The following is an 18238-nucleotide window of genomic DNA, read 5'->3' as shown; positions in this document are numbered from 1 at the left end:
ATTATCAATTCTAGCAAAAATGTAAATACAATAAAAGTTTTTATATTTAATTTACAATAACCTATTTTATGTATGTTTTTACCAGAAAAACAATGGCAAACAAAGTATAATACATTTCATGAGTGGCATTTCTCACAGTGGCAGTTCCCCATTACTCGTATATCAAGAACTTTGCAATGTAGCTTACAAGGATAACATTGCAAGTGTCACTTTAGTTTTGTAATCAAATTCGTCGAGATTAAAATAATCCTTAATTAAGTTACAAACGGGCTTTGTAGAACTTATTCCCATTTTTAAATAAAAAAATGTGTAAGTTTTGTAAGCTAATATAGCTTAACAACTCAAAGTGCAATAAATCAAGAAATTATTTTCAAATTCAAAATAAAATAATGGAAACTTGTATTAGTTTTGAAATAGTATAAATAAGACAGAAAATGAAGTACACTTGACATTATCAACATTTTTACACTGCGATTGCGTACACACTGTTTAAACATCGATATGTGTAATGTAGATGAGAATATATTTTGTAGTATAGAATAGACTGTTCATTGATGTTAGATTTGCTCTTCGTGTTATACGGAACGTAAACTCGCGAAACAGACGAGATACAGAACGTTTCATCTTGGGAAAGTTAGTGTTACATGATCTGAAAATCAATGTAGGGAATTTGCTGTCTACAAAAAAATAGGTATATATACGATAGATGTTGCAACAATGCTTTTTCGTGTCACACCGATCAAATATTGGTGAAACCCTTTATCATTTCTATGTCACTTCCAATGTTACCGATTCGAATTAGAATACAATTTCAGCGCTATTAGGTTTAGAAATTCAAACTAAACATGATGATAATTCATTATTTTGGTAACAAACAGAATCACAGATAAGATACAGAAATACAAAATTGGTAAAAATTAGTGGTTTTGAAGTGACCTCTTCGTTTAAACGCATCAGATGAATTCTCTACATTTACTAAATTTATCGACCTCGATAGTTCAATTGAATGTAGCTTTTAAAATCACCATTCTTAAACATAGAGGTCTCTCTAAAACCAACAATACTTTACAAGGTCGGTATTTCAGATTATGTAACACTATTTCCATAAAATAAAATGTCTACCTATGTATTCTATGCATAGGTATCTCGATTGTGCTTTTATCGATTTGCAAATCGATATTATGAACAAGTGGAGCTTGATTTTACGCTGTTTGTTTCAATATTTTGTTTTAATTTGACATACGTATTATCCAATAAATTGTTTTCATTTTTATCCGACCAAATGAAATCCGTAAATTATGATTCTTTATTTTAAATAATGTTGTATTAAAGAAATGCGTAGATAAAACATAGTTTTTTTTTTATAAAATAAACAATTTATTTAGTAAAATAAGAATACATATTTATAATTTATATTTTACACCAGTTTTGGATCAATGGAAGAACAAAAATAATAGTAACATTATACATTTACGGAATATATCGCGAATATGAATCGCTTTGTTTTCATTGCACCTATGCTATAGCTTACAACACGTACAATCATGCTACAAATTACTATACAATAGTCTATTTGTACACAGATTGTCCTTTCATAGTGTCCTTCCTATAAAATTTAACGAATTCTTTCAATAAATGATTGCGGTGCTGTAAAGGCATTGAAAGGTTAACGATAAATTCATGCTGTTGACGTGTTTTAATTCTAGATGTATCATCGATCTTTAGACATATGAGTCTTCAGAAATTACTGCTTCGTCTTGTATAGTATTCCACAGATATTGGAAAATATAAACAGTAACTCTTATTCTGAGTAAGTTACATAGTTGATACTAATTACATGTAAGTGCTTTAAATTTGCCAAAATAAATAGTCATTTCTATATCTCATCTTGAATACAATAATAGGCTCTTTCATCGTAAAACTGTTTTACAATTAACAGTTATAAGTGTCATAGAAAAATAAAGTACATATTATCGCTTCAAGCCAATTAATTATATATATCATATGTATAGTAGCCAATATTAAAGGAGCAGTTCATTTGCAACAAATGTATGTACAAAATTTTTGTTTGCACAATCTAAACTCCAATAATAATAGCAGAAATAACAGCACATACAAAATGAAAGTTATTTTATCATTTTTGTAACTTCTGTTGAAATAAATTAAACGTTAATTCAACAATGTCGAAACAAAATATTACTTAATAAATATTAATATATAAACCTATGCTTAAAATTGAAATTTTTATTATAATATTCACAATCAGTGAATCGTTTTAATTATTTAAATATTAAGCATTTTCTTGGTTTAAGAAAGCATCAAACTTAAGCAATTATGTATACATGCAGCACTATGATATTAATTTATAGAATTATGTTACAGTACATAAACTATATAAAATTCAATTGTAAATATACCATTGAGAGTGCAACAAATTTGTAAGTGTTAAATTTGGATTCTAATGTAAAATATAAATTTATATTTTATACTGGCGATTTTTTAAAACCAAAAGCTTTTTTTATAAATCAATAATAATTCTATAATCATTAACACAGGTTAAAAGAAGAAATAAATAACTGAAAGTTTGCAATAAAAATCATTTGCAGATTTATAATTAAAGTTGTTGATAAAAAATGATGTTGAATGTTATAATACAATACGATCTGCAATCTAAACTCTATATTGAAAGTTAGTAATGGTGTGTAGAAAAATAATGTCAATCATATGGCTAACCATACTTGCTATGAAAGTACAAACTATAGTACATCATGGAGTTAAAAAATATGTGTTTTCAAACAAACACGATAGTTTGTTACGACGTCAAATGTTCATCATTTTACGTGATAAATCCCTTGCTTAAAACACAAAAGTGGCCTCTTGAGAGACCCTTAGTTAACTTTATATTTTGACTTCCTGCGTCATATAAGTATTAAAGTTGTATACATTTAATATATAGATAAATAGTTTCCGATATGGTACATTAACAGTGAGCTAAGCACCAAAAAGTTTTTAAATTATGTGTATTTGTAACTTACTGAAACTACATGTGGTCCTCTTCTTTATTGATTTGTGCTGGTGTTGCTGGTGTTGCTGGTGTCGGATCATCGTGAAATAACGGATTCTTTACTTCCATTTCACTGGTCTGAAAAAGTGAATAATACATAAATGTACAGAAATTTCTTACGTCGCTAACAAAGCCTCACAAAGTAGATACGAAGAAACATACAGAAGCCAATCCTGGGCATTCGTAAACAGTATAGTCTCCTTCTTCGTTTTCTTCTTCGCTTTCTGCTTCGGAAACAGAGCCTGGGTCTCTAGACGCAGAAACACGACTGCACAAATGATTATTTAAATGCTATTTTCTTAAAATTATTAACATAACATTGCTGTGCATAGCTTGACAGAAATAATTCGTGCATTAAATTTTTGAACTCAAAATAAACTAAACAGACAAAATGACAGTTATTACTTTAAATGTGCTATTTAAACTTACTTTTCCATAGCAATAATTTGCTGTTTCTGATGTTGGAAATGATACATTTGAGCAGACTGAGCAAGTCTTTGGTCTCCTGAGGGCGATACCTCTTTATTTGGCCCTGTTACACCATAAGCTGGATATTCTATGTCAGCAGCTGCTTTAGCACCACGTTTCAATCTGTAAAATCCATTCCATTTATTTCACAACAGTACCTTCATGAGCAAAGTATCGCCTAATATTATATTGCAAATTTTTCTTATTCTGTTTTTCGATATAATTTCTGTTAAAAGTAATTGTTCTCCAAACGATATAATTATTTTTTTGATATTACCTGCACCATGTTAAAGTAATCAATACAAGGGCAAACATTGCCGCTGCACTGCAGCCAGCAACAATAGCTGAAAGCAAACAACAGGAATTCATTTCGCTGACGATACTGTTCGGGGATGTTTGAAATAATTGAAAGAAACGCGTGTTCTTACCGATGAAATATATGTCATTGTTCAAATCATGATTCACGGGTACAACTAACGGGTTGTATCCTGTGCGCCGTTCTAGCTCTGGTAGTACAATCACCGATGCGTCCTTGAATTTGGATTCAACGTTCCTCGTGTTCTCCCCGTGCATTGTGTGCATGTTCTCTATTATTGCATTCCCTCGCTCCCACTTTGTCTCGTTTTGCACTATTTTCTCCAAATTTAAATCATCGTCGTCGCCTACCGATAGTGAAAAGTTTACATGTAAAACCATAAGTTTCCTAGGTTTATTCTTGTTCTTGCCTACTTATACTGTAAGGACAACTAAAAATTATAAGCGATAAAATGATAGTGTAAAGTGATCCTCTCTCTAATTATTTTGAGCAGTGTAAAGAAGTTACTTTCCATGAAGAATTAACGAAAATTAGTGATACTTACCTGAGAAAAAAGGAGCCTCTTGATAATATCTGGGATCGTTTGGTTTCACTGCGAACGGGTGTCTATCGTCCAAATTCGAGTCGTCAAACTTATAAGTGAACTTCGGGACAGTTGCATGCGTCTTTTGCAACTTCCTGTCTATCCCATCGATCGATTCACTGTAACTCTCGTGTAATTCCAACATCGGTTCCTCCTTCATCCCCTTAGAGAAGTCCGTCCGCTCCTCGTAAGTTGGATGCTTAAACGGCACGTTCCGACCGTATCCGTAACTGTCGTCCTGGTAATTCGCGTCCTCGCTATTCGCTTCGGGAGGCAGATAAGGCAACTTGAAGCCGGAATACTCCAAGGGATCGTCGAATGGATTCACCTCGTACAACGGAAGATAATGCTCCCTTTCTCGCGGCATTTCGTTGATTGGCTCGTTGTATCGTGTTTGTCGATAATTCCATTCCTTTAGCTTCTCCTTCCGAAGAATATCGGCCAAGCTCGCTTTGTCGGTCAAAGTTTCCAGAAGATCCCTCTCCTTTTGTCGGTCCAGTTGCAGTTGGTGCTTCTTATGGGCTTGATTCGCCAAGAACGGCGAAAGACGGAACTGATGACCCTGCTCGAGGTACTTGATCAATTGTCTCAGTCCAATGTTCTCCGAAGTTTCGGGGACTTTATCTGGAAAGTGTTTTCTTTTAATCGTGTAAACAGTCCCACCTTTAATATAAATACATTAGAAATAAAAAGCATAGACGTGAAGTAAATGAACGAAGTACAAAGAGAAGGTAGAAAATTTATGAAATTGGTGGAATACAACGATATGAAATTTATAAATTTGTCATTACTTGTAGCACATTTGAAAATGTCAAGATAATTAGAAAATAAGACGACACTCAACAATTGTTGATATTGTCGACATTATTAGATACTCTGGTTATAGGTTCGTTATTATCATATTTAGTATTGTGACGCAGTATTGCAAAAGATTGACGAGTGCGTTGAAGCGTACAAGGTTTGTTAAAGGTGTATAATTTACTTGTCCATCGATGAATTTCACTAAGCAAATGAGAATGGTGTTGCGCAGAAAGAATTCTGGAGTGTTAACTGTCTTCGAGAATATTTAACCGTTTCGATAACTTATCGCGGAGTGCACTATTTCAATTCTTGCAAGAAGGCATCACTTTCTATAGATTCGCCGGTTAAAAATTGACCGAAATCGGTACTTCCATTGTTATAATTGATCGTCGGTGCAACATCAGCTTCGTGGAGCAACAATTTTAATCTCGGTACAAGAATATCGAGTATAGTATCTATACCCTTTCACATTTTGCTACCGTACTATTCCTCCCCGTACTATTACCCCCATCCCCATCACCTCTCCCAATGAACGTAGTATTTAAATTCTGTCATAAGAAACACACTGTAAAGTATCGCGTACCAGAGTACATTGTTAAGAAAAACGCCACAAAATGCAGTAATACATTTACGTTTAAAGAAGGACAAAAACTAAAGACCAGAAAAGAAAGGAAGTGAAACAACATGTTCGTAAATTGTACAACGCGTACGTATCTTTTATCGTTTCACTTCCTGATGTTATCTTAATAGCCTGGACATGGATTTCCTGTGGTCAACAGGCGCGTTATTTAACGTGCGCGTTACGTGTTACAACGACAAACTCGTTGTCAAATTCACATTTCGTTTGAAACCGATGAAAACACGAAAACGCGAAATAACCTCGCTTTTGGTACTGTAATTCTTCTTGGCAAAACTTTTACAGAAGATGAAAGTAATCGGATTGACCTATCCTTTCAACGAATCGAAGAATGAAAGCTAGTGTCTCTTTAATGTCTGACGTAACACAAAAATAGGTATACGTGAACGAGGAATAAACACAAACGTTGCACAATCTCGAAATTTACCATATCCACTGGAATAAAGACGTAAGAAAAGAATCGTATAAAAATTCTACCAGTATTAAGTGAAAGCAACGTAAAATATTCGAATCTCAACGATAACATTGGCGACATCGAGAAAGGTTGAATATTCTTCGAGCTTAGCGGTGCGGATAAATTCCAAGAAGTCCTAGGAAAAGATGAAAGAAGAAGTCAATGAAGAAGTATAATCAAAGTGTACAATATGAAAAGTAGAGCGATACGATACTGTGGAGTATTATTAACTGAAAAAGCAATGTTTTCGAGCGATCAGGCGAACGGACGATTATGCTCACCTCGATAAAATTTGAGTTCACCAGTGGAGAGGGTGACGAGAACGCAGCAGGGTAGCAGCAGCCATGTGCAGGTGCAAAGGGACGGTGTCATCATCACCGTTACGACTGGCAGGTGTCGTCCAGGTGTGGTATCCACAGGTTTTTATCGTCCGCCCGTTCGTCGTGGTTCCATATGTAAGCACGTCATTTCATTGAGGGCAGACAGAGAGCTTGCGCGGTCAAGTTCCGCTACAATCAATACCACCATTACCCTTTCCACCGACGATAGCGTCGCGTCGCCGACGAGACCGCCGACTCTCTTGTCCTTTCGTGAACTCGTTCTGGCGACGATCACTGACTCGCTCGAGCCTCCACTCAAGGTACTCGTGGCGAAGAGCACCTGTACACCGTGGACACAGAATTGATAACATAAAAGCCCAAGGATTCGTAAGGCACGTTGAAGACGCCACAGTCGATGGTGCTCTCCAAGATCTGTTACGACGCTATTAAATATAGGGGTGTTTCGTTATTAGTGGGCGTTCACTTTAGGGGTGAATTCATGCGCACCGGAATAACATAAATGCGTCCGTATGAATCTAGCGAACAAGTTTCCAAATATATCGTAAAATATTCACTTTTCGATGTTCATATCTTGCTTACTTTATATATAGATTATAATTAATTTCTATATGCGGTTTCATCGCAAAAAGAAAGATGTAGTTGCATCTCTTTATCAATTTTGCTATATTATATTCACTTGGAGAAGAGTTACAGGCCAGCCTAGTATTGTAGACTGGATATACTGTTATTACTTTGTCATATACATATTCATATTAACTTTGAACACAGTCATTTACGTTTTGTTCTATTCTATTCTATTTACGGGGTAGTCGGTCTAATTGTCGTACACAAACATTGTTGACTATTTAAAAATAAGTATTGCTGATAATTAAATATTACTAAATACTTTCTCTTTTTTTTGTCATCGAAGCAAATTTTTATTCGTCTTGAAAGAGATTGGAAAGTAAGTACACTCGACTGCCATGGAAATATATTTGAATTTAAAATTTACAAAAAGGAATACGAAAATGCAAGTCTTTCGTGATCCGCAAGTGTTTCGCGGCGAACTATCTTTTGTTCTTGTAACGATTCTCTATAGCAAAAATAACATCGCCTTAATACGTTTATCCGCTTACGTTCGAACACACACGAGAAACGTCCGAGTAGACTACGCGACAGCTGCCCGTAATATTTGTTAAATAGTCGTCGAACCAAACGAACAAAATTCAAAGTAGAAAAGGACTTACGAGATAGTTACGCGCTGGGATATCACTTTCAGCGTCAGAAAACTTTGACGTGAATTCTTTCGAAGCTGCTTTGAATAGTAAAAGTAAAAACTTCACCGTACGTCGACTCGATCGATATAGTTTGCACTGTGAAGAACGTTTCAACGATTCACCTTTTGCCAATGGTCATCCCACCGTCGACCATGACGACTGTTGAACGAGTATTAAACGACATGCCCGTGTCTGATATGGAATTACGCACGACACATTCGCCGTTAACGATTAATTTACTTTTAATTCGTGTTCCCTATTTAATCGAAGCAGTCCGAATTAGATCAAAACTGAGTTAAATTTAGATTACGATACCGTTACAAAATAAATAAATTAGCTTTTCAAGGCCAATAAAGGACTGTGCTCAACTCTTCGTGCAATTAACAGATACAAGTTGTGTATCTCTTTGAGGGATAAACTATCATAACATAAGAGTAGGAGCTATGCTTGACAAGATCAATAGTCGAATAGATTATTCTTTGTTTGTAGAATTTCTAATATTTCATAATGTATAGACAATAGTTTTATATAAATAGAGTACCTAATGAAGAATAAAAGGAAGGAAAGAATTTCGTTAAAAACATTAAAATACTTTATTCTTAGCATAATTTATGGTCAATATTTCATGTGTTTAAAAGAAATTCGTATACGTCTTTGAAAAACGTTCAGCGACGCTTTTTCAAATTCAAATTTTTTACGTCAACCTATCTACCGAGTATCCCGAATTATCGACAAACGATTATTAATCCTTTGTACCTACGAATAACCGCTGGTTGCTCGAGTGGAAATTGCATAAAAACTATAAGGGTAATTTTTAATACTTTACAACAATCTTATGTAACGCTCATACAACGTTATACATTTCCCAGGTTTAGCACAACTTACAGCATCTCTTTGACATATTTTTGTACTTTAACGACTAGTAGCAAGAGTATTCGGTTTTTTTATATTTTGACGGGGTGGTCGATTAACGCTCATATTTCATGAATCTGTTCACAATCCAAGCCTTGGTCGTGGGATTAATTATTGCATTTAAGTATTGAGATCGCAAATCAAAGATTCGCCTTTGGAAAACACACGCGGTGATTTACTTTTGTCCGCGAACTTTTGTTTTCTCTTCCGGTTTACCACCCCGTCCACTGCATCCATCATCCGTAATATATGCGTTTGATCGGAGCAATCAACCGGTGCAACAGATATATCTCTGACCGCTCTGAATTTTCCGCAATTATTTAGATGCTCGTTTTCCAAACGGAAAAAGTTCCATATGAATCTCCTGTTAGAGAAGGAACATTGATTACTTCGCGATTTATACGATCGATCAATACCTGTTATTTTTACGTGCGATAACTTTAGATCAAACAAACGTAAACAGGAACGTTCGAAAGTACACGTTACATTAAGTCGGATCAAAATCAATCGACCGCTTAAGCACACATGGATTATTCCTACCATATTACTTAACTCCACTCCCCCTTTTACAGGGCTCTTTAACTCTAGTGTGTATTCCACCAAAGTCGTAACTTTGTCGAGTAGACTGGCCTATCAAGGATTTCGAGAGATAAACCTTCTCTTCCTTTACTGTGTAACCTCTGTTTCTTCGCGTTCGCTTCTAGTTGAAGTCTAAACACGCCCACTCATGCCACATAGAATAATCGAGGCTCGCCACAACATCGACTGAGAAGAGCTAAAAAGGAACGCTCTTCGCCGGTAGGAAATTATCCTTGACCGACCAGTCCACTTAACTCCAGTTTTGGCACTCAGGTCAACTCGTAACATTTTAACGACGCTCACATTTAACAAAAAATGTGACATTATTTAAACATGAGCATTTACACCAGACGATACGTCCCACTCACTATAGTTGTCTTGAATTTAACGTCAACGTGCTTGAGCGTCGCGTTCCTCGAGCGCTAATAAGAATCGTACATATACATATACATATACATATACATATACATATACATATACATATACATATACATATACATATACATATACATATACATATATATATATATATATAAAAGTGTAAAAAGACATACTCCTATGGTGTAAAAGTAGAGGTCGTTTTTGGCATGATTCATAGTTGAAAAATTGACTTTAAGGCCAGTTGATTTTGTTCCAACTATGCCGTTAGTCATAACATGCCAAACGTGCAAATTAGTATGCAAGTCAAAAAAAAAAAAGGACGATTAATTTGGTTGTATGAATGAAGGTATACAGTGTTCGTGTAAATATTATACACGGTCAATAATTAAAAAGTAAAAATCGCAATTACAAGATGCTAATTTCAACGATCATGAAATTTCTTCAGCTCGTCAACTTCGTCGTTTGTACGATCCATAAGATACATAGCTGCGTTTGGTTCATTGTCTTCATTTTGTCTATAAGGCCCTACGAGGGTCGAATTGCTCGAAATTTGCCTATGTTGTATAGATATTCATTTTCCAGACGAACGTAATTCCAAATATACCTTCTATTAACTGATTAGTAAGGCGAATTGGTACTATTATACATAATGTTTCTTATCATAAATTAGATCGATTCTCGATCACTGTTGAGTATACTGATAATATACTAGCAGTAGGGGACATGAACAAAAATATAATAGATACGTATTTAGTAAATTAAAAAAGAAAATATATAACGTGTTCGACTTATAAAAAGTATGAGGAAATAAATAAAGTAGGAATAAATCAAATAAATAATAAAATTCTTTTTTACATGGTACTGTTTATTAAAATTTATTAGTTCCACTCAGCAAACATTATTTTTTGAGTAGGCCTCGTATGACTGAAATGACAAGTGATCTTAAATATCATGCAAGCAACAATACCCATTAAGCTTTGCTGGAAATAATACACTAATACACATAAATAATACACAAGGTTGTGCAATATAAAGTATTTTATACGTGTTGGACATTGTATAAAAGCAAAATAATGATCTTTGTGAAATGTATATTTGTACAGATAGCATCAACTTACTTCTAACTTACCTGAATACTTCTAATGGTGCAACTATGGAAACCATTAAGTCTGCATGTACATATCCCATTTCAGTGAGGGATAAAGAAAATGCCCAACCAAATCGAAGTATGAAGTCTTCGATTATCGCAAAGTAATAATAGTACTGCAACATAATGTATATATTGCAGTGTGAAATATAGAATAAAATAACTATTTTAGTCTACACGAGCGAGATCAAACTTACCGGAGAAGAATAAACTATTTCTTCCCTAAGAAATTTATTTTCTCCTGCATTACTATCAAATAAACCCCAGTCTAATCTCACGTCCCACGTGTACGCAAAACAAGAACTCATTATACTTGCAGTTATCCATAAGTAAAAGTAAGGGTTTTCAGTAGACATTACATAATACTCTGTGAAGAAATATGTACCTTTATGAATTTCTTTAATTTTTATATTATGGTAACAATTGCAAAAATAACTTACTAGAATTAGTTAAATGTAAGTATGAAAAAACAACAACGAAGAAGCTGGTAGCGTATTTCGCTGCGTTTATAAGATGCCGGAAAGCTTCTTTTGTGTCTCTATATCGTCGCAAACATTGTGCAAATCGAAACCATGCTGGTAAGCAGGCCACAAAGGGTCTCATCGATAATTCACGCATTATGCAAGTTTCTGCATCTATAATTAATGTAATTAATGTAAGTAAATATAGTAAAGTTTTAATGATTTTTAAGATAACATTGTAAAACAATTAATTATGTACCAGTTACGTCGGTCCATGAAGAATTTTGCACATAGAAGCAAACAAAATATTGGAAGTCTAAAAAAACAGTGTGAAGTGAATTCAGTTGATCGGCGAGCCAAAAATCAGCAAATCCGACATAAAAAAATGGAGCACAAAATATCCTGCCCAGTACACGAAGTGCCCAAAATCTAGCCTCGTGTCGTAACGTTTTTGTTGGATTTAGTAAAAATAAGGCTAATAATGTGTACAGCAACATCTGCAAGAAACAAATGCATTTATATATTTGCATTTATTTAGATCATACAAATATAAGAAAATGTATTATCTATAACAAACAGTTATCGAACAATGTGAAAATAATGACTTACCGGTTGAACGAATGGTGGTATACCTAACGTTTCACTGTATAAGAAACCCAAAATCGATAAAGACCAAACCAATCCAAATACACTTGCCATTTCAATTATGTGCTAAAAATACATTGGTTGTTAGTAGTTGTACCAGTTCATAGTTTGTCATAACAGTATACAACCTGTTCCGATAAATGATTTCGAGGATCAAGTTCAAATATTAAAACATGGTTTACACCGGAAGACCTCCAACCATAGACATTTATACCCATAAGAAAAAGAAACTGAATCATAAGCAGTGGTCCACGATACAATCTACATAAAACTCGCCAATTATTGTTATCCCTATACCACACACCTATAAAATGACATTTAATAATGGAACACTCGATAGATTTTACAACATATGTGTAACAAATGGTTATTTACCTGAAAGTATTACTGCTATAAGAAGTACAATAAAAGCTCCTGAAAAGATTCCAACTTTAAATGTAATCCATGGAGAAAGTTGTTCTCCAAGGGGAGGCACTCTCAAACGTTTCATAGCACGCTGTCTGTCCCCATGTTCTAAATCTCGGGTAACTAATGCTTCTGTTTCCGCAATAAGTCTGTCTATATCTTTGTGTGTATGAAATAATGCTGTATCTACATGTTCTGCTTTCCATTTTGCTCCAAGGTCTATATTTAAGAGCTATACCAATACAACATTTTCATATTAATTAACACAGACATAAAGTCATATATATGAAGATACATACTTTATCATGTTTTTTTAATATCTTCCTAAATCCAGTGAAATTAAGATTCTGATAGTTCTGAAGTAAAATGAGGAAAAGATAGAATTCAGAAAAAGCCAATTTGAGCTCTTGAAGTTTACGCGCTGAAACTGGCTTTTTGTGTAGAATGTTATTACGATAACGAGTTTTGCAGCTTCCTTGTTTATCTTCAGAAACTGATAAAATTTCACTTAACTCATTATTCAAAGTTGCAAATCTACGTGTAGCTTCGGCCAGTTTCTCTAAAAAAATAATGCATTAATAAATTTTCAAATGTAAAACAAAATTATAGAAAAAAAAATTTACCCGAATAAAATGTATTTATCTTCGCCAACTCTTTATCACAATAATGAAAAAACTTTTCATCAAATTTATTAAAATAACGTTCCAATATATCCGACTCTGTAGTATCTGCTGCTGGTGCCTGCTCGACTGCTGCATAGAGCAATGCTTTCATTTCCTGCATGAAAATATTATTGCTCAATACATATAAATTCTTTACTAAATTGTTTAAAAGAATTTAATATTAATATTTACTACAGATTCCTAAAGTATTTAAATTATCCTTGTCATCCTTGAAAATTACTAAGTTTGTTGAAATATTTAGAATTAATTAAAAATATAAGTTTTCTATCTTAAACTTTTCAATGTTTCAAATGTAACTGTAAAAATATTGTTAAAAAATTGTGTGAATTTAATAAATTTTGACATTAGTGGGATATTAATATAAAAATCATTAAGATTATAATGTTTGTTTGAAGCCAATATTTTCATTTTACCTCGTAATTTATATATTGTTTTCTCCATTCTGGCGTAATATGAGCACTTAAATGTTCCGCAAATTTCATATTTGTGTGACTTAGATCACTCGGTGATCGATGGTGTTCGTATCACAAAAAATATACTAAGAGACAAGCATTAAGATCGATGATTCATTAATGAGAGTCATAATTTATAACGTCTCATTTAGAGAAAAACAAACTGAACATATGATAGGTATGTACTTGCATTCATAGAAATTTATTGAGGTTATGGGACATAGTACTATATACACAGCATAGCACTCATAGTGCCGCTACATATGTATGTTTATTTTATAACTGGCCAATTTAGTTTTAATTCTTGTTATTGTAATTTTAAATACATATAACTGATTTCTTATTTCTCGTTGATTGCAGATGCGCTAAGATTTTATATAAGATTTTTTTATCGTAATAAACAATAATACAGTTGTTGATTATGGCAACAAAACTAACTTTTGTGCAATACAAACAAATGCGATGGGTAATTAATAAAATTGATGTGTATATTATTATTTTAACATGAAGAATTATTAATACAATGAAAGTCTTTTATAAATGATCTACTTACTAAATAGTAGGAAATATCAGTTGATAATCATTTTAATACAAATTTTTGAATTGCTACTTTCATTTTATTTTATTATTTAATTAGTGCTCAACAAAGGAAAGAATGAAAGTTCTAGTTACTATGGATGAGGCACTTTTACACGTTAAATTTAAGCACAAAAATCATCCAGGTATAATAAAACCTAAGCAAGTGGAGCAATCTAATTGGTTATTAGACACCGTTAAAAAAATCTTAAAAAGTAAGAAGAGAATATATTTGTCATTAATTATATTATAACTTTCGTACATTCATTATGTATTTAATCTGTTTTTATGTTCAAAGATGAAAGTATATCAGCAAAATCAATTTACGAAAGTGGACAGAAATTGGCATTGCATTTGCATGGTCGTCATGTTCCGTTTGAAGAGAAAGATATTCCTTCAAAGTTAGAAAGAGTCAAATTGCAGATTCAATCGAATACAGAAGAAATGACGGACAAAGATCTATTGAAAGATCCAAATGCTTTAAAGCTTTTAAAGCAACTTATTCATAATTGGAAACCAATTCATTATGACAAATATACGAGTTTATCATACTTAGTTAGTAGAAGTGCACCCGAGTATACTGTTATGTATAAAATTTTGAATGAAATAAGAACTAAGGATACAAATTTCATACCAAAATCTTTGTACGATTATGGTTCTGGTATCGGAACAGTTCTGTGGTAAGATAAATAGAGAACTACATAGTACATTGTCATAATGAACATACAAATAAATATAAGTTCGATTGTATACAGGGCAGCATCTCAGTTTTGGTTCAAGTCCATTACAGAATATATCTGTGTCGATTCTTCTTCAGACATGATCGATCTATCTGCATACCTTGTGAAAAATGCTACACCACAAATCCAGACAAAACATATTTTCTATCGACAATTTCTTTCTTCAATGTCAATTGTAAGAATATGAATTACTTTGTAGCAAAACTTTTAACATTAATTTTAAATATAGTTTTTGCATTATAGCCAACTTATGATATTGTAGTAAGTGCCTATTCCTTATTCGAATTACCAAATCAGAAATCTCGAATCAAAACAATAACAAATCTTTGGCAGAAAACTAAGAATTATTTAATTATCGTAGAAAACGGTACAAATGCAGGATTCACAGTGAGTATTGTACTTTTAAAATTTATTTATTTATCTAGGCAGTGCATTTAATTGATTTGTTTATATAAATACATTGGTTTGTTTAAATAGATAATTAACGAAGCTCGAGATTTCCTACTTAATAGTTTCAAGGACACATCCAGTGTGCATTTGTTTTCACCTGTAAGTACTCGACACTTTGGTATGTAGTTCTTCTAATAATTATCTTTTCAAACTTATAAAGTTGTTGTACAATTATTTCAGTGCCCACATGACCTAAACTGTCCCAGAATCAATAGCGATAATAAACCTTGCAATTTTGAGGTCTTTTATTTGACATTAGGTATCTCTAGACATGCTCAATACAAGAAGGAACGCTACTCGTATGTGGTATTTAAAAAAGGTATAATACTCTGAAAGAAAACGATAAAACTATTACCTAAGTTATATGTTTAAAAGAACATTTGTAAATATTTCAATTGCAGATAAACGTCCAGAAAATGACAATCAATGGCCACGAATTGTCAGACCAGTATTGAAACGTTCTAAGCACGTTATATGCCATATGTGCACAGCTTCGGGAAAATTGGAAGAGCATATTTTTACGAAATGGAAAAACGGAAGGTTTGTATCTTATGTTTTAAATACTGTGTGACTTTATGAACACATTTACATTACATTAAAGTGATGCTTTATATTTTTAGACACATATATCGTTGCGCAAGGTCAAGCGAATGGAACGATTGTTTACCTTTCAAAATAGAGAATGTAGAAAGCATTAAAGAACCCGAATAAAATAATATGTACATTTATAATTAATTGCATGAGTCTGTAATAATTGTATAATTGTATAAAATCGTGTAATTTTCTATAATCCTTTTCTACTTAAAATTAATATACATGTATTCTTTTTAGTTTTAATGAAAATAGTAGCAGAAAAAAGTAGAATACTGAATTTAAAACAGGAGTGAGGAAACTTCTCCACCAGCTGTTCTATACTAATCCGCCGGTTCTCCTCCCATCAGATACATCGCATTGCATGTATTTGTCTTTTCTTTCTACTTACTGCCTTTCTTTCTGTTGTTCGATGACGTTAAAACAATAAACAAACGATTATCGAAAACCGTATCCCACTCTCTGAGTTCTACATGGTAGGCAAGAGAAGGACAGTTTTACACATTGGTCCGTAAATTCCCCATCCCTGTTTTAGACCCGAGTTTACTAGTTCCAAGAAAACAATTTAAAACATTTGAATTTTATTAAAAGAGTTTGTAAATGAGATTTGCAACTCTAAATGAAGTATAGAAATGTTACACAAGATTGAGTGGTTGTAGGATTTCATAAAATTTGTACAAAGTTAACTTTGTTTTCATCATCCATACCTCTTGTCAATAACATCAAAATTACACCCTGTTGATGATAATCGCATAACGTCGGTAAAATTGTCAATGCCCCTTAATTAGGTGAGATCTTAAAGCTGTTATTCGACAACTTTTTCCTGCAAAATAAGAAACCAACGGTGACGAAGAAAGGTGTTTAAAAGCCGTTTATAGGCGGGGCCACGATCAGTTCTGCTCACACAACAGAGGAGTGCATTTCTCCGGGTAAAGTAAGGTAAGATCGGTTCAAATGTTCCAATGAGACTATCGAAACGGCTATTTTGCGCACACAAGCACTTTCGGAAAACCTTTTCCGAACACTTTAGAGTAGAATGAACATATTAATTTTTTAAATATGTTTTAAAATTGTATTTTAGAAAAGTATATTTGTTTTAGAAATTGAACTTAAATGGTTTAACATTTTTTCATTTAAACTTTTTATATGTTGTTTACTAAAGTTATGCACAAACAGAAGTTATTTCAAATTCACGTATTTCTTAAAATTGATGTAATATTATTTCATAACAAATTCGTGTTTTTACTGAATAGTATTAAAAAATCTTTATTAATTGATTTTTATGTAAAATTATTTTATTACAAATGAAAAGCAAATTATCCAACTCTTTAGTTTTCAGTGTAATATATTTACTATTGGCCAAAGTATTTTTTAGAAAGTTTTTTTTATTCCACTATATAATACGCTTCTTCTGCTAATACGTTCGCGGACCACAGTACAGGAAGGACTGTACTAAATTATACTTAAATTTATCGTTTAAGTATTAAAATTAGGATGAATTTTTAATCTTATAAAAATGTATTGTAAAAGATGATTTTTAAATCGATGAAAGAATTAGTTTTCGTGCTTATCGTATTAGAATTCATTAATATAAAAATAATGAAAATTGTTTGCCCCGAAAATAAAAGTGATATCGTATATTCGATATCATTTTTCATTCAAACAAAATGGGATTAACTGCAAATTTAATCGAGAATAAAAATATGTTATCTATTTTTCAAAATTGATATCGTATGCCCGGAAACGTATTTGCAATAGAAACCTAAACGCACACTCGGGCTTAAAAATTACCAAAATAGGAGGATTACGAGCTTTAAAAGGGATAATGTATTTAAATCTCTATTGGTTATGCAAGAAGTTATGAAATGATGGAAGTGAATGTATGTCCCGGTTCTTCCGTATACGACTTTCTCCCGTGTATTCGTATATTCTATTTCACTTTCTTCCTCAAGTAGACTTACAACGTGGCAACTGTCTCCTTTTGAAATATTCAAAACAACACCGTATACTCCTCACGAATTATTGCTTCTCCGTGTTCGATCAATTTTTAAACTAAACCATTTAGAAAAGAGTATTGGAGGAAAAAAGAAGCTTTGTAAGAAAGTATTGTATTTAAGGTAGCAATATCTCTTTTTATGAAATCTCCAACTCACATAGCATGTTAAAGCTTTCAAGGTATTGCATATTTTAGTGCCCAACAAACTTAACCAGTTAATATTTTAGTTACTTAAAACAATGTGTTCAAAGTTTAAGTCATGCAATTATTATCTTTCTCGGATATAAGATCATTTATTTG

General features: G+C 32.8%; 4 protein-coding genes across 8 annotated transcripts; 1 reads left to right on the top strand and 3 right to left on the bottom strand.

Annotated features, from left to right (window-relative positions):
- Window positions 1–2521: 2521 nt before the first annotated feature.
- LOC143147953 (uncharacterized) lies at window positions 2522–6831 on the bottom strand. 2 transcript variants are annotated; one of them, XM_076313723.1, is made up of 7 exons: window positions 6605–6831; window positions 4393–5055; window positions 3961–4194; window positions 3810–3876; window positions 3494–3655; window positions 3227–3314; window positions 2522–3142 (listed from the first exon to the last, which is right to left on the bottom strand). In XM_076313723.1, exons 1-7 carry the CDS (start codon window positions 6696–6698, stop codon window positions 3041–3043), a joined length of 1410 nt encoding a protein of 469 aa, XP_076169838.1. In that variant the 5' UTR covers window positions 6699–6831; the 3' UTR covers window positions 2522–3040. The 2 variants fall into 2 exon arrangements, with proteins under 2 accessions (XP_076169838.1, XP_076169837.1); XM_076313722.1 differs by having other exon boundaries at window positions 2536–3142; window positions 3227–3332.
- On the bottom strand, window positions 6747–8821 carry LOC143148425 (uncharacterized). The gene is made up of 6 exons (XM_076314730.1): window positions 8806–8821; window positions 8658–8719; window positions 8290–8361; window positions 8128–8176; window positions 7891–8042; window positions 6747–6983 (listed from the first exon to the last, which is right to left on the bottom strand). Exons 1-6 carry the CDS (start codon window positions 8819–8821, stop codon window positions 6747–6749), a joined length of 588 nt encoding a protein of 195 aa, XP_076170845.1.
- LOC143147951 (solute carrier family 53 member 1) lies at window positions 8500–13780 on the bottom strand. Of its 2 annotated transcripts, none has more exons than XM_076313718.1 (11): window positions 13547–13780; window positions 13074–13227; window positions 12750–13009; window positions 12421–12682; window positions 12174–12349; window positions 12010–12111; window positions 11660–11897; window positions 11380–11574; window positions 11137–11306; window positions 10922–11055; window positions 8500–9196 (listed from the first exon to the last, which is right to left on the bottom strand). In XM_076313718.1, the coding sequence occupies exons 1-11, from the start codon at window positions 13613–13615 to the stop codon at window positions 8953–8955; spliced, it is 2004 nt and encodes a 667-aa protein (XP_076169833.1). In that variant the 5' UTR covers window positions 13616–13780; the 3' UTR covers window positions 8500–8952. The 2 variants fall into 2 exon arrangements, with proteins under 2 accessions (XP_076169833.1, XP_076169835.1); XM_076313720.1 differs by lacking the exon at window positions 8500–9196 and adding an exon at window positions 10637–10716.
- Window positions 13570–16395, top strand: LOC143147955 (ribosome assembly protein METTL17, mitochondrial). 3 transcript variants are annotated; one of them, XM_076313724.1, is made up of 10 exons: window positions 13570–13763; window positions 13946–14051; window positions 14223–14376; window positions 14460–14841; window positions 14917–15076; window positions 15145–15288; window positions 15379–15450; window positions 15532–15670; window positions 15753–15891; window positions 15972–16395. In XM_076313724.1, the coding sequence occupies exons 2-10, from the start codon at window positions 14007–14009 to the stop codon at window positions 16060–16062; spliced, it is 1326 nt and encodes a 441-aa protein (XP_076169839.1). In that variant the 5' UTR covers window positions 13570–13763; window positions 13946–14006; the 3' UTR covers window positions 16063–16395. The 3 variants fall into 3 exon arrangements, with proteins under 3 accessions (XP_076169839.1, XP_076169840.1, XP_076169841.1); XM_076313725.1 differs by having other exon boundaries at window positions 13570–13850; XM_076313726.1 differs by lacking the exon at window positions 13946–14051.
- Window positions 16396–18238: the final 1843 nt, after the last annotated feature.

The sequence above is a fragment of the Ptiloglossa arizonensis genome, chromosome 6, assembly GCF_051014685.1.
Source record: "Ptiloglossa arizonensis isolate GNS036 chromosome 6, iyPtiAriz1_principal, whole genome shotgun sequence".
NCBI classification, from domain to species: Eukaryota; Metazoa; Arthropoda; class Insecta; order Hymenoptera; family Colletidae; genus Ptiloglossa; species Ptiloglossa arizonensis.
Note: the sequence above shows the minus strand (reverse complement) of the source record. Positions and strands in the feature narration are given on the sequence as shown.